Raw genomic sequence first — 14,334 nt, 5'->3', positions numbered from 1 at the left:
CCCAGGTCTTTTTTGCCTTCTGTTTCTCTTCTTCCCAAAAGATTTCCAGTTTAACCAATGAAAACCAGTGGGATTTCCACGTGCTTCCCTCCCCCCTTTCTGGGCAACTTGGACATTTCATAGCAAAAGTTCCTTTCTTACAACTCTCATCACTAATTCATGCAGTACATTATCTATTAATTCACAATTCAAGGTCATTTATTGATTTGCATGCATAGCTCTTCCTTTTAGAGTATGCAGCTAGTCCTTGACTCACAACAGCTCACTGAGTGACATCTGACCGTTTTTCACACTTACGACCGTTGCAGCATCTCCATGGTCAGAGGGAATCAAAATTCAGAGGCACAGAAACTGATCCGTACTTATGATGGTCGCTGTGTTCCCAGGGTCACATGATCCCCACTTGTGACCTTCTGCCAAGCAAAATCAATGTGGAAGGCAGACTCACTTTACAACCAAGGTACTAACTTAACACCTGCAGCAATTCACTTAACAACTGTAGCAAGAAAGATAGTAAAAGGGGACGAAGCTCCCTTAACAACCGACTCACTTAAACAACAGGAAATTTGGGCTCCCTTGTGGTCGTAAGTTGAGGGCCACCTGTAATGGAATTTTAAAAAAATGTTTGGCCTGCCGGCGGCTGACAGAGCTGGCCGCAGAGTCAGACAGTAGTGAGGAGGCTGGGGAGGAACCTGGGCCAGTCCTGGAGGCTGAGGAAGGCTCGGACGAGGGCTCTGCATCGGAGGCAGGGATGGGGCCAGGGCAGGCTGGTAGTCAGCAGCTGCCTTTGGGTTCGGACAGCAGTGATGCAAGGGAGCTTCTGGAGCCGGTTCCCAGCCTGGGCATGTGCAGAGCAGCCATAAAGGAAGGCACAATTAAGAACTCAGGGTCAACATGGGAGTAAGGCCACAGGTGGATGATGAATGCCCCCCTCCCATAAGGATTGAAAGAGGAGCAAAAGGGGAGGGGGCTTTTGCAGGAAACAACTCGCTCATTCGTTCTAGCTTCGTGTCTATGTAACCCAACCCTTCCTTGTCAGCACTGAGGGTGGGATTTTACCAGCAGCGTTCCAGGATTGATAAAGGTCTGAGCTCATTAGTATACCTTTGCAAGACTGTTTGCCAAGCTGTTGGCTGACTGTTAATGAAATAAATTCACATTATTAATGTAATAAAAGAGGTTTTTGCTGGGATTCAGAATTGACTTAGTGCTTTTTGGGGAGGCCTGGGACAGAACACTGGGTTCCAATGAATTCAGGAAAAGAACTTCCCTGGAATACTTCGCTAACCTTTCCTATTGAAACTTTAGACAGAAACGGGGGGGAGGGGGAGGGTCATACAACATGAAATCAAAATTTAGGTGACCGCAATCGCGTATCCCTTTGGAGAAATCTGCAGGGAAAGTCCAAAAAAGCAACGATGAAGGTTGGGAACCTGCCGTTGAAGGCTTGCACCTTTTAATATAGTTGTGTTGCACAACCAAAACACATTTTAAAAAGTTGACACCTGCCCTCCTGCCCTTTTCACCCTCCCATGGATGACTCTGCATGCCGTTAAAATGAAGGACACACCTCAAATTCACAAGCCATGAAGTTTGCTCTTCACGAAGGAGAACAAAGTAAACTTTTGTCCTGTTTAAAGCGTTTCCTGCTGCATTAAACCACCAGATTAAAACAAAACTCAAGTCTTCGATCCTTTTTCACTGCAGTTAAGCCGGTCTGTTCCACCCTTCTCCACCCCCGAGGAGGGTGTTGCTTTCTTTCTTTATTAGTACAATTCTTCTACCTGAAATATTTATTACTCGGCAGGTACACCCAGGGTGTACAATAAAATTGCAGAAGGTACAGGTTAAAGGAAGCATGTGCTTTCTGTGGAAAACAAGAGGAGACCTTCTCAAATATGACTTGAGATTTTATCAGTGGTTACTCAGAAAGAAAATAAAAAACGTAGTTTGGGACTTCCTTGTCTAAAACTACTTAAGTAAGGTGCTACTAACAAAGCCTGCTGGCTGGGGGATTCTGGGAGCTGAAGTCCACTCGTCTTCAAGGTGCTGAGGTTGAAGAAAACCCAATCCTTGGGGTGCTACCATCAAAGCAAAAACACAAACCAGCGCCTTCATGGCTTTGCATGAGGCCACCTTATTTCCTCCTTCAAAACTAGAAATAAAACCCAACCCAAGCTTTTTCATGGGGTTACTTCCACAGAAGGTTCTTGGGAGCTTCTACATTTAATATTGAACAATTGCAGAAGGCAGTTTGACTTGGAACAGCTTACATCCTGCTAGGAGAACTTTAAAACTACCAAACATTCACAGCTTTCCCAGATCCTTGGGAAAGACCTTGATAGATGGGATAAAAAGGCCAAATCCAGCTGGAACATCTGGGTGACTATGCAATGAACAATTAATGATAATAGTGATAATAACAATGCTGGCAACAACCCATATCAATCATTAGCATCAGTCACTGGTATTTGTGATATATTTTTAAATGTTCAGTTGATAGAGTATCATGTTTAATGAATAAAAGAGATGATGATGATGATGATGATGATGATGATGATGATAATAATAATAATAATAATAATAATAATAATAATTTTAAAATAATAATAATCAGTGGGTGCACCAAATTTCACAAACTGACTACTTAGAATGCCATAACTGAGTTGCTAAAATCATTCACTGGAAACTGTGCCAAAAGTTTGGATTTGAGTATAGTAACAGCTACTGGGACCATCAGGTTGAGAAGGTTCTGAAGAATGAAAAAGTCAAGATCTTGTGGGACTTCAGAATTCAGACGGACAGGCATTTGGCCCACAACACACCTGACATAACAATAGTTGAAAAGAAAAAGGGTTGGTTCACTGACATTGCAATACCTGGTGATGCACGAATTGCAGACACACAGCAAGAAAAAAATGACAAAGTATTGGGACTTACAAATCGAAGTTGAGCGACTTTGGAAAAAGAAACGGTGTGTGATCCCAAATTGTTTTTGGAGCCCTTGGAGCAATACCTAAAGGGCTGCCTCGCTATATGGAAATCCTGAATTTATCAGACTTGAATACCTGATTCTACAAAAAACCACCCTACTTGGAACAGCTTATATCCTCCAATGCTACCTAGCAGTTCCTAGGTCCTTATTTAGGACTCGAGCTGTTGAGCTACCAACCAGCCCCAAAGGCTGTGAATCTCACTGATAAAATAATAATAATAATAATAATAATAATAATAATAATAATAATAATAATAATAATAATAATAATAATAATAATATAACAACAACAACAACAACAACAACAACAACAACAACAACAACAATAAGCTGCTGCAAGAAGATTGTGCAAACTGACTACAAGCAGTGGCATGACAAAGTAGCAACAATGGTACATTGGAAGATCTGCAAGAAACACCATTTGCCTGTAAGCAAGAACTAGTGGGACCATAAAATAGAAAAAGGTCATAGAAAATGAAGACATTAAATTGCTCTGGGATTTCAGAATCCAGACAGGCAGGCACCTGCTCACATAACACCCCAGACTTAACAGTCGATAAGAAAGAAAGAAAAGAGACAAAAAAGTCTGAATAGTGGATGTGGCAACGCCTGGAAACTGCAGAAGAGAAGAGAAAGAACTGGAGAAGATAACAAAATACAAAGAGCTACAAATAGAAATAGAATGACAGTGGCAAAGGCAAGCAAGGGTTGTACCATAGGCGCCTTGGGTACAGTCCCCAAACAACTGGAGCATCACATGAACACCATTGGCATTGACAAATTTGCCATCAGTCAATCGCAGAAGGCAGCTTTGCTTGGAACAGCTTCCATCCTGCGACGATCTTGGTAACACCATTAAACATCCAGATTTGCCTATCCCAGGTCCTTTGGAAGGACTCGAGAGGGAGACAAAAATGCCAAACTCAGCCTGAACATCTGGCTGACTGTGCAATGATGAATAATAATATTAATAACAATAAGAATAACAAGAACAACAGGCATTTCTATTCAGGTTAAGAGAGTTCAAGCCACCTAATGCCTTCTATTAGTAATCCCTAAAAATGACCCTCTAAGAAGAGCCCAATTCCTTCCCCCCTTCTGGCTAAGGATTGCATCCGAAAACAGCTTCCTTCAGGCAGGGAGTCCACGAGAGAGGCCTCCAATTTGAACCTGGGAATTTTGCATTCACTCTTTAGGAAAACCCCTGTCTCTTTCTCTCTCCATTTCTTTCTGCCTCAAAGCAGCAACAGAATTCTGATTCCTGTCACTCCAAGGCCTAAACCCAGGCCGATAAGAAGAAGAAGAAGAAGAAGGGGGGAAAAAACAAACAAACCTCATATTATTAATTAGTGCTGGAGGCAGAATTAATGAATGTAAAACAAGACCGCCTATTCAAGAGATACCTTGGGAGAAGGAAAAGGGGACAGTTCCCACAGTATAGTCAGGGCATGGAGTAAAGAACCCCCTCCGTCCACCCCCCCGCAGACGTGTCTGGGGTCAAGGAAGCAAGTAAATAATCAATTTCAGCTAAGCCGCCCCCCTCTCCAGCTCCTGGTAGATGACAAGAGTTTCAAAAAACTTTTCTCTGTGCTGTCCTGTTGCATTTGGAAGCAGATTCCTTTTTTTAAAAAAAATATATTTTTATTATGCATTTTCCTTTATAATGCATCATATTTTCAATTATACATCAACAATCCATCTCTTTCCTTCTCCTTCCCTGCCTTCTCTCCTCCCCTCTCTCCTTCCCTCTCCTCTCTCCTCCTCTCCCCTCTCCTCATATTTTCAATTTTGCATTGACAGTCTATCTCTTTCTGTCTTTCCTTCTCCTTCTCTCCCTTCCCTTCTCCTCTCAGCTTCCCTCTCCTTCCTCTCCCCTCCCCTCTCTCCTTCTACTCTCCCCTCTCTCCTTCCCTCTCCTCCTCTCCTCTCATGTTTTCAATTTTGCACTGACAGTCTAAGTCTTTCTGTCTCTTCCCTTCTCCTTCTCTCCCTTCCCTTCTCCTCTCAGCTTCCCTCTCCTTCCTCTCCCCTCCCCTCTCTCCTTCTACTCTCCCCTCTCTCCTTCCCTCTCCTCTCTCCTCCTCTCCTCTCATGTTTTCAATTTTGCACTGACAGTCTAAGTCTTTCTGTCTCTTCCCTTCTCCTTCTCTCCCTTCCCTTCTCCTCTCAGCTTCCCTCTCCTTCCTCTCCCCTCCCCTCTCTCCTTCTACTCTCCCCTCTCTCCCTCCCTCTCCTCTCTCCCTCCTCTCCTCTCATGTTTTCAATTTTGCACTGACAGTCTAAGTCTTTCTGTCTCTTCCCTTCTCCTTCTCTCCCTTCCCTTCTCCTCTCAGCTTCCCTCTCCTTCCTCTCCCCTCCCCTCTCTCCTTCTACTCTCCCTCTCTCCTTCCCTCTCCTCTCTCCTCCTCTCCTCTCATGTTTTCAATTTTGCACTGGCAGTCTATGTCTTTCTGTCTCTTCCCTTCTCCTTCTCTCCCTTCTCTTCTCCCCTCCACTTCCCTCTTTTCTCTCTTTCTTTCTCCTTCCCTCTCCTTGAAAGCAGATTCCTAGATACATGTTCCAAGATTTTGTTGAGGAAAGATTGACCTGTAGCAGAGAGGAATTGAGAAAGTTCAAAACTAGTTTAGAGAAAAGAAGAACTGGGGTGAAGTGATACCACCCCCCCTTCCCTCCAGGGACACGATCCACTTTGAAGAGCTGCCACAGGGTCCACCTATTCTCCAAAGCACCTGAAGGCAGGACAAGAAACAATGGATGGAACAATGGGTGAGGGGTTGGACTAGATGGCCTACAAGATCCCTTCCAACTCTGTCAATCTGTTAAGGCAGGAAGTTTCTCCTTAATTCTAGGTTGCTTCTCTCCTTGATTAACAACAGAATGAAGATATGCCTTCAAACTTGACAGCTTTTAAGACTTGTGGACTTCAACTCCCAGAATTCCTCCTCTAGTCATGTTAGCTCAGGAATTCTGGGAGTTGAAATCCACAAGTCTCAAAGCTGTCAAGTTTGAAGGCATATCTTCATTCTGTTGTTAATCAAGGAGAGAAGCAACCTAGAATTAAGGAGAAACTTCCTGACAACATTCCAAATATACTGATTTCGATGTCATGCTGAAATGAAAATTTTGAAAATACTTGTTTGTCTAGAACAAATTATCTAGTCTTTTTGTAGGAGTGGCCAAACAAACCAGGAAAGTTCCATCTCTGGACGCGACTGGAGTGAATTGGGATTGCTGGTTTATGATTCTAGTTTCTTAGGAGGCTACCAACTCCAGGATCCCTGCTGGAACATAATGCTAATTGAAACGTAACGAGAGGTTTTTGGGTTGATTTTGGAATTAACTACATTTATGCAATTTTCTTGGCTAACCAAGAAAGAAGCAACGGATGGAAACTCATCTAAGGAGAGATCCAACCTGAAACTCAGGAGAAATTTCCTGACAGTGAAAACAAACAATCAGGGGAACAACTTGCCTCCAGAAGTTGTGAATTCTCCAACACTGGAAGTTTTAAAGAAGTTGTTGGATAACCATTTGTCTGGAATGGTAAAGGGTTTCCTGCCTGAGCAGGGGGTTGGACTAGAAGACCTCCAAGGTCCCTTCCAACTCTGTTATTCTATTCTATTCTATTCTATTCTATTCTATTCTATTCTATTCTATTCTATTCTATTCTTCCAAACAGCTCTACTACCCCCAATTCAATAGCCTTACAATCCATGTGGGCTTCCAAGGACTGATTGCAATTAGCTTCTGGTCAACACTAACCAAGATCAGCTCTTTGCTGCCACCTGCTGAGTTCCCCCAAATTTAGTTGTGCCAAAACATGCTAGATTAAGCCAAGAGTAGGCATTCCTAATTTAACAAGTGTTGGAAGCCTCTCGTATTAAGCCATCTGAAAATCAACTCAACTCAAATCAACCATCTTCATTATGGCCGTAAATCAGCAGGGCACAATTTCCTGGTTTTGACATTGTTTCTTCCCCCAAGGTTAACGTATTGTGTGAATCCAACCATTTCATTCATCCACAGAGAAGTAGAGTTTCAGACTTTTAGGAAATACCTTATTTCTACTTGTAGTCCAGGAAACTCTTGGTCTGCCAATGGGTTACATAACTCTCTGCATTTTAGGAGGGTTTCCTTTTAAGTTTTGGGTCTTTTCCTCCCCCCAAACCCCCTCAGAACTGTTTGGATGGGAATAATGTCCTCAGCATTACAGAGCGATCATCTACGTCCTCTGTGTCTATCTCATCTATCTGTCTGTCTGTCTGTCTGTCTATCTATCTCTATCTATCTATCTATCTATCTATCTATCTATCTATCTATCTATCTATCTATCTATCTATCTATCTATCTATCTATCTATCTATCCAACTATCCATCTATCCATCTATCTATCTATCTATCTATCTATCTATCTATCTATCTATCTATCTATCTATCTATCTATCTATCTATCCCTCTATCGTCTATCCACTCGTCTCTCTCATCTCTCTCTCTCATCAGTATCTATTTCATCTATCTGTCTGTCTGTTTACAATCTATCTATCTATCTATCTATCTATCTATCTATCTATCTATCTATCTATCTATCATCTATCGATCCATCACTATCATCTCTCGCTCTCTCATCTGTGTCTATCTCATCTATCTGTCTGTCTGTCTCTTATCTATTTATCCATCCATCCATCCATGTTTTACTTTTAGTGTTTTAATTGTTGCTTGGGAACAGCCCAGAGTTTGAGATAAGATGAGTGGCTATATAATGTTTTTCCTTAAAAAATGAAGCGAAATAAATAATGGCGGTGTGTGTGTGTGTTTGGTTCCTTGGAAGTCTTTTCCGAAACTGTTTGGTTGTAAGTGCGAAAAATGGCCATAAGTCACTTTTTTCAGTGCTGTCTTCATTTTGAATTTTGACTTGGTTACATGGGTCATGTGAACATAGCTAGGATCCAGTACCCCTAAGCATGAGGTTGGACTAGAAGACCTCCAAGGTTCCTTCCAACTCTGTTATTCTATTCTATTCTATTTTGTTCTGTTCCGTTCCATTCCCTATTCTATTATTCCATTCCCTATTCTATTCTATTCTATTCTATTCTATTCTATTCTATTATTCTATTCTATTCTATTCTATTCTATTCTATTCTATTCTATTCTATTCTATTCTATTCTATTCTATTCTATTCTATTCCCTATTCTATTCCCTATTCTATTCTATTCTATTCTATTCTATTCTATTCTATTCTATTCTATTCTATTCCATTCCATTCCATTCCATTCCATTCCATTCCATTCCATTCCATTCCGCCAGAGGAGACCAAGTTTGATCTCAACCGTTGCAATAAAAGGAAGCAGCAGCAGCAGAAGAAGAAACAACCCAGGACTTGCCTTGTAAATACAGGACTTGGCGTTCAGGAAAAACAGTTCAATGGTCGCATTATCCTTCAGGTAAGAAATGCTCTCAATGTAGAACCTAGAAACCAAAACAGACAAGTCAAATCGGCTCAGAGAAAGAAACCCGGCAGATAAATAGCTACAGGAGCCTTGATTCAATTTGTTTTCATCGGGATGTGAGAAAACGCAGCTCAGCCGAGCCTTCGAGCTGAAGGAGGAGATCGGGAAAAAAAAATCCCTTTTTCTTATGGTGATTGCGTGATGACTTTCGGCAAGATTTGTGGGTCCCTGAAGACGCTGTCGTTCAGCCTAGCAGATCCGGCCCGACAGGACAGGCATTAAGGGCTTGTTTTATTTCACAGACAGATCGATAGCTCCATAAATATTTTAGGCTGGGCTTGTTTACTTTCCCCCCCGCCCCCAGCTGTGGTCCCTCATATTTGCACCGCTGGGCGGGAGGGATTCTAACCTGGGAAATACCGGCTTTTTCTAAGAGCTTTGGGGGAAGAACGAAGGACGGACAATAGATGGGCGTTGGTTGAACAGGAACAGAATTAGATTTGTCTTTTTCTTTTTTTTTACTGGGGTGCTGAATGGATCAAAGGCGGCATGTTGTAGGGTGAACCTGGAACAGAGGGACTGAACACTGGGGAGAGCCAACCCCACTCCCTTCTAGCACTGATGATGATCCCTAGTTGGGTCATGAGCTGTCTGCAAGAAAACCACCCAGCTCAGAGAGCATCAAGGAAGCCACAGTATTCTTCCTCCTCCTCCTCCTCCTCCTCCTCCTCCTCCTCCTCCTCCTCCTCCTCCTCCTCCCCTCCTCCTCCTCCTGTCTGCAAATCCCACCCGCTTCTATAATTGTTAATGTTAATGTTTCCCTTTTGGGGAAGCACAGCAGCCCAGTGGCAAGCCAACATGGTTTCCCAGCATTGCGATAAACTCCCTGGACTACCAAGTCCAGGTGGTCCTCAGCTTATGACCACAACTGAGCCCAACATTTCTGTTGCTAAGCGAGGCAGTGGTTAAAGGCGTTCTGACCCATGTTGCCACCTTTCTGGCCACAGGTTGTTTAAGTGAATCACCCACAGCTGCCAAGTTAGCCACACGGGCGTAATGTGAATCCGGCTTCCCAAGGTCGCAAAACGGGATCCCGTGATCCATGGGACACCGCCGCCGTCGTAAATGCGAGTCCGTGGCCAAGTGCCCGAATGGGGATCACGTGACCAAGGGGATGCTGCAACCCGTCACAAGCGCGAAAAATGGTCAAAAGCCACTTGTGACTTCAAGCGGTCACTAAATGAGTTTGTTGTAAGTCGGAGATTACCTGTATCATCATCTTTTAATGACCCCCATAATCCCTTGTGGGATGAAGTCTCGGCAATTGAATGGAGCTGAGTGTTTATTGGCCGGATGCCTTTCCTGTCGCCAGTGTGGAGTAACATAAGTGTCAGGATTCCAGCAGTTATTCCAATTAAATCCTGAGTCTCGAGCCAAAACTTTCCAAAACTTCAAAAGGATTTATTGGGATCTAACATATCTGGCACTGCCTGGGTGCAGCCGACTCTGAGGCACATCATTCCTTGTCACCCTTGACCCTGGTTTTCCCCCCACCCCTTGGGTGTATCATAATTCATATTCTCCAATGGGACACATCCATAGCCCAGAGTCATCAATCAGGCTCTCCGGGTAGAATTATGCATGGCAGAAACTTCGGTGACTTATTTACTATCTTTGAAAACATTTATGGAATGCAGTTTCCATTTCCAAGCTGCTACAGTGCTCTTTCAAACTCCTTTCCCCCCTCCCTCTCTGTTGGCAACTCTAAAAAGACCAGAGAAATATTTTATGAGTTGACATTAAGGTATTAAAGAAACACCTCACAAGTCTTTCCCAAGGTGTCTCTGAATACTTTCTGATTTTTTTCTTCTTCTGACTCTTGCAATCTTTAACCTACTGACCAACCTTTCTCACAACATCGGATTCATCTCCGTTACGTAGCTTGATTTAAACCTTGGGCTCTTGCTAAAAGCTTTGGAAAATTCTCATTACTTCAATGCGTATTTGATCTTCTTAACCAACGGTAGGCTGTTAACCTCCCTCCTTTTCTTGATTAAGAATCCCGATCGATAAGAACACGGTCGATCTACAAACACGGGCTGGTAGCATTGCTTCACACTGCAGGACCTCAGTTGAAAATTGCTAATTTATATAATAAATGGGACTGTCCCAAAATCCTCCCCCCCCGCACACGCTTCATCACATCGATGGAAATAAAGCGTCCCTGCTTTGGAACATCCATCCTCATACCGAGATCTTTCTTAAAGCACTTCTTGCAATATTTATCTCACTAATAACCCTCAGCGAGAGAAGGGAGGCAGAACAATTCAAATTAAAACATTTTATTTTTTGGAACAATCGGTGGCCTGGATGACATCCTGAATGGATAGAGAAGAGATTTTAGTTACGCTCTCTAAGGATTATGGGGAACATGAGCTGAATATGGGAAAGCAAAGACATCAGCCTGGTAACCGTATGTAGGTTAGTCCACTCTATTTTGTTCCCTGGAGCTACCTATAGTTGTGAGAATGGGACGTATAAGAGCTGTGGTAGTGCAGTGGTGAGAATGCAGTATTGCAGGCTAATTCTGCCAACTGCCAGGAGTTGACTCAGCCTCCTGTCCTTCCAAGGTGGGTAAAATGAGGACCCGGATTTTTAGGAGGGCAATAGGCTGACTCAACCGCTTAGGGGGAGCTGCAAAGCACTGTGAACGGTATATAAGTGGTTTTGCTATTGCAATATTTTCCTTCCTTCCTTCCTTCCTTCCTTCCTTCCTTCCTTCCTTCCTTCCTTCCTTCCTTCCTTCCTTCCTCTCTCCCTTCCTTTTCCTTCCTTCCTTCCTTCCTCTCTCCCTTCCTTTTCCTTCCTTCCTTCCTTCCTTCCTTCCTTCCTTCCTTCTTTCCTTCCTCTCTCCCTTCCTTTTCCTTCCTTCCTTCCTTCCTCTCTCCCTTCCTTTTCCTTCCTTCCTTCCTTCCTTCCTTCCTTCCTTCCTTCCTCTCTCCCTTCCTTCCTTCCTTCCTTCCTTCCTTCCTTCCTTCCTTCCTTCCTTCCTTCCTTCCTTCCTTCTTTCCTTCCTCTCTCCCTTCCTTTTCCTTCCTTCCTTCCTTCCTTCCTTCCTTCCTTCCTTCCTTCCTTCCTTCCTTCCTTCCTCTCTCCCTTCCTTTTCCTTCCTTCCTTCCTTTTAGCGATAAAAGGAAACCAGGCCACCAAAGGACACAAGTGGCTGGACACAGTCAAAGCCGACACCAGCCAGAGCAGAGAACAACACAAAACAGTGTGCAAGATCAGAAAACGTGGCCTACACACAAGGACTGAAAGAAAACCCCCATCTTGTTTTGAGAAAGAGCCTTGATGCCAATTTCCTAAAAGGAATAATTTCGTGCGAAGAGTGAATTTTCTCCAATTATGCAGGGTGTGGCTAACAATACAAGAAGATAACGATGTATAGAGGGAAGCATAAATGAAAAATGGATGCTCCTCTTTGTGGATTTGCCAGCAGCATTCAATATTGGCCAGTCTGAAGGCAGAAGACTGGATGAGGTGGGCTAGGATAGCAAGGAAGAAATGACTAAAATGTTCTTCCTTGCATGAGAATATAGGGATGCTGAGTGAAAGAAAGAAAAATGCTTCCAAGAAACAGCAGAGGGCAGTATTGCACTTCGTAAGATTCTGAGACTTTTGAAAACCATCCAATTTCCAGAAATAAAAACCAGGAAATTATTGCAAAAAAAGGGAAGAAAAGAGGAGAGGAGAGGAGAGGAGAGGAGAGGAGAGAGAGAGAGAGAGAAGAGAAGAGAAGAGAAGAGAAGAGAAGAGAAGAGAAGAGAAGAGAAGAGAAGAGAAGGAATGGGAATGGGAATGGAAGAGAAGAGAAGACAAGGAATGGGAATGGAAGAGAAAAGAGAAGGGATGGAAGAGAAGAGCAGAGAGGAGAGGAGAGAAGGAATGGGAATGGAAGAGAAGAGAGAAGAAGAGAAGAAACGGGAATGGGAATGGAAGAGAAGAGAAAAGAGAAGGAATGGGAATAGGAATAGAAGAGAAGAGAGAAGAAAAGAGAAGGAATGCAAATGGAAGAGAAGAAAAAGAAGAGAAGAGAAGAGAAGAGAAGAGAAGAGAAGAGAAGAGAAGAGAAGAGAAGAAAAATTGGTATAACACTCTCTCCTTTCCCCCTTTTCTGTCATTAGCTTTTCTTAAAATGTTGGGTGAAGTTCAAATGATGGAGATTTACTGAAGATTTCTACTATTTGATTAAAAAACCCCAACATATCAGATTTCCTCCAAGGTTAGGCAATTTGATACCTGCCAAATATTTTGGAACACAGTTCCTCACTTCTGCCATGTTGGGTGTTAAAGAAATATCGCTAAGCCTTATGGCACTTTTGATGCATAATAAAGACATTTAAAACAATCAGTCCCTTTTAACAATTTAAACAATGACAGTTAACAGACGAATAGGGGTAGATGCAAGCATTTTGTACTGACTCATCAGTACCTACATTACAACAACACGGCTAAAACCAGTCTCAAATATAAGAAAAATATAAGATTTTTTTTTTATAAGAAACAGATAAAGTCTGTGAATGACTTTTGTGATGACTTTCTGAATCCTAGTTGGTAGTCAACATCTGGTGTTCAATGAGGTCTCAGGGCAATAGATGAAATAATAAAATCCACGAGTAAGATAAAATAGATTCATTTGGAAAGATGACTTGCCAAAAAGCCTCATCCTCACCTGACACAGAAGTACAAAACAACCAATCCAGATTTTTTTGGGAAATCATGTTCCAGCACTCGGCGGTCCAACTGAAGCCAATTCAAATGGCCCCTGGTTAAACAACAGAGAGAGAGAGAGAGAGAGAGAGAAAAGGGGATTAGAACATTAAACCATTGTATGTCGTTGCATTGCATTGACCAGAGTCACCTTATAGGGAAGAGGGAGCAGCATAAAAATTGAATGAATGAATTAGCCAATCAATTGTGTTACTTCTACTCTGCCATTCCTACAGGAACTTAACATTACCTGGTTCTTTCCTCCACTAATTTTAAGTCTTTGGTTTAAAAACTAAACCAAATATTAAATTAATTAATTAAACCTTCTGAGGAAGGTTAGATTGAGAGACAGTGACTGACCCAAAGCTGGTGAGATGTCTCCTTGAATGAGAACCTCAACTGGGGTCTCCTTAGACTTCATCAAACACCTCAGTTGTGACTGTTCACTGCCTCTCTAACAAACATGTCATCCAGTTCAGCTTCCTTAACCTAAACATTTCCAGGTATGTGGGACTCCAACTCCCATGCTTCTTAGACACTGGGGTTAAGAACCATGGGAGTTGAAGATCAACACATCTGAGAGCAAGGAAAATGGGTTTGCAACGGGCAAGCATAAGAAATTCAACAAAAATGCTGTCACAGGGCACTTGTGGGATAAATATTGTGTAGACCGTTGGAGGTGGCCGTGGTATCACTTCAAGCTCAGATGTTTAACACAGAAAATTCAACCTGTCAAGGCAAAAACTGGAGACAGAAAAAATGGTCAGGAGAAGAGATAAAAGCCAAGGAGTCCTTCCTTGGCTGTCCTAACCACCCTTTGTGGGAGGTGATAATTGAAAGTCTGTCGGTCTTATTTATTAAACACAGTTAATGGCAGGAGTTTACACAAGGCCTGGAAGATTCCTCCACAGGCTAAAACACGGCCAAACAATGTCTCAGACATTTTATTTGCCACCCAGTATGTCTGGAACAGCCTTGCAAATAAACTCTGTCAAACTGGCTTTCGCGAGCTTTGGGAAAACACAGCTGCTCCTCTCTTACATGCTTGTTCACACTCAGAGTAAGCGGCAGTTACTATGGAGCTGCGCCTGGAGATGTTATCTGGGGCCATTTCCTTTGAT

The 14,334-nt window shown here is 42.8% G+C and overlaps 1 protein-coding gene across 7 annotated transcripts in view; it reads right to left on the bottom strand.

Annotated features, from left to right (window-relative positions):
* Window positions 1–14,334, bottom strand: part of FRMD4A (FERM domain containing 4A) — a 364,998-nt gene that overhangs the window by 88,115 nt on the left and 262,549 nt on the right. For all 7 annotated transcript variants that reach the window (XM_087969199.1, XM_087969200.1, XM_087969198.1 and 4 more), the window contains exons 4-5: window positions 13,176–13,268; window positions 8,378–8,462 (exon numbers count right to left, since the gene is read on the bottom strand). In XM_087969199.1, coding sequence (XP_087825325.1) covers window positions 8,378–8,462; window positions 13,176–13,268 — 178 coding nt within the window. The remainder of the gene's footprint in view (window positions 1–8,377; window positions 8,463–13,175; window positions 13,269–14,334) is intronic.

The sequence above is a fragment of the Notechis scutatus genome, chromosome 6 (assembly GCF_049901735.1).
Source record: "Notechis scutatus isolate UNSWTSFEM ecotype Mainland chromosome 6, rNotScu1.2, whole genome shotgun sequence".
Taxonomy (NCBI): Eukaryota; Metazoa; Chordata; class Lepidosauria; order Squamata; family Elapidae; genus Notechis; species Notechis scutatus.
This window is presented reverse-complemented; position numbering and strand designations above follow the sequence as displayed.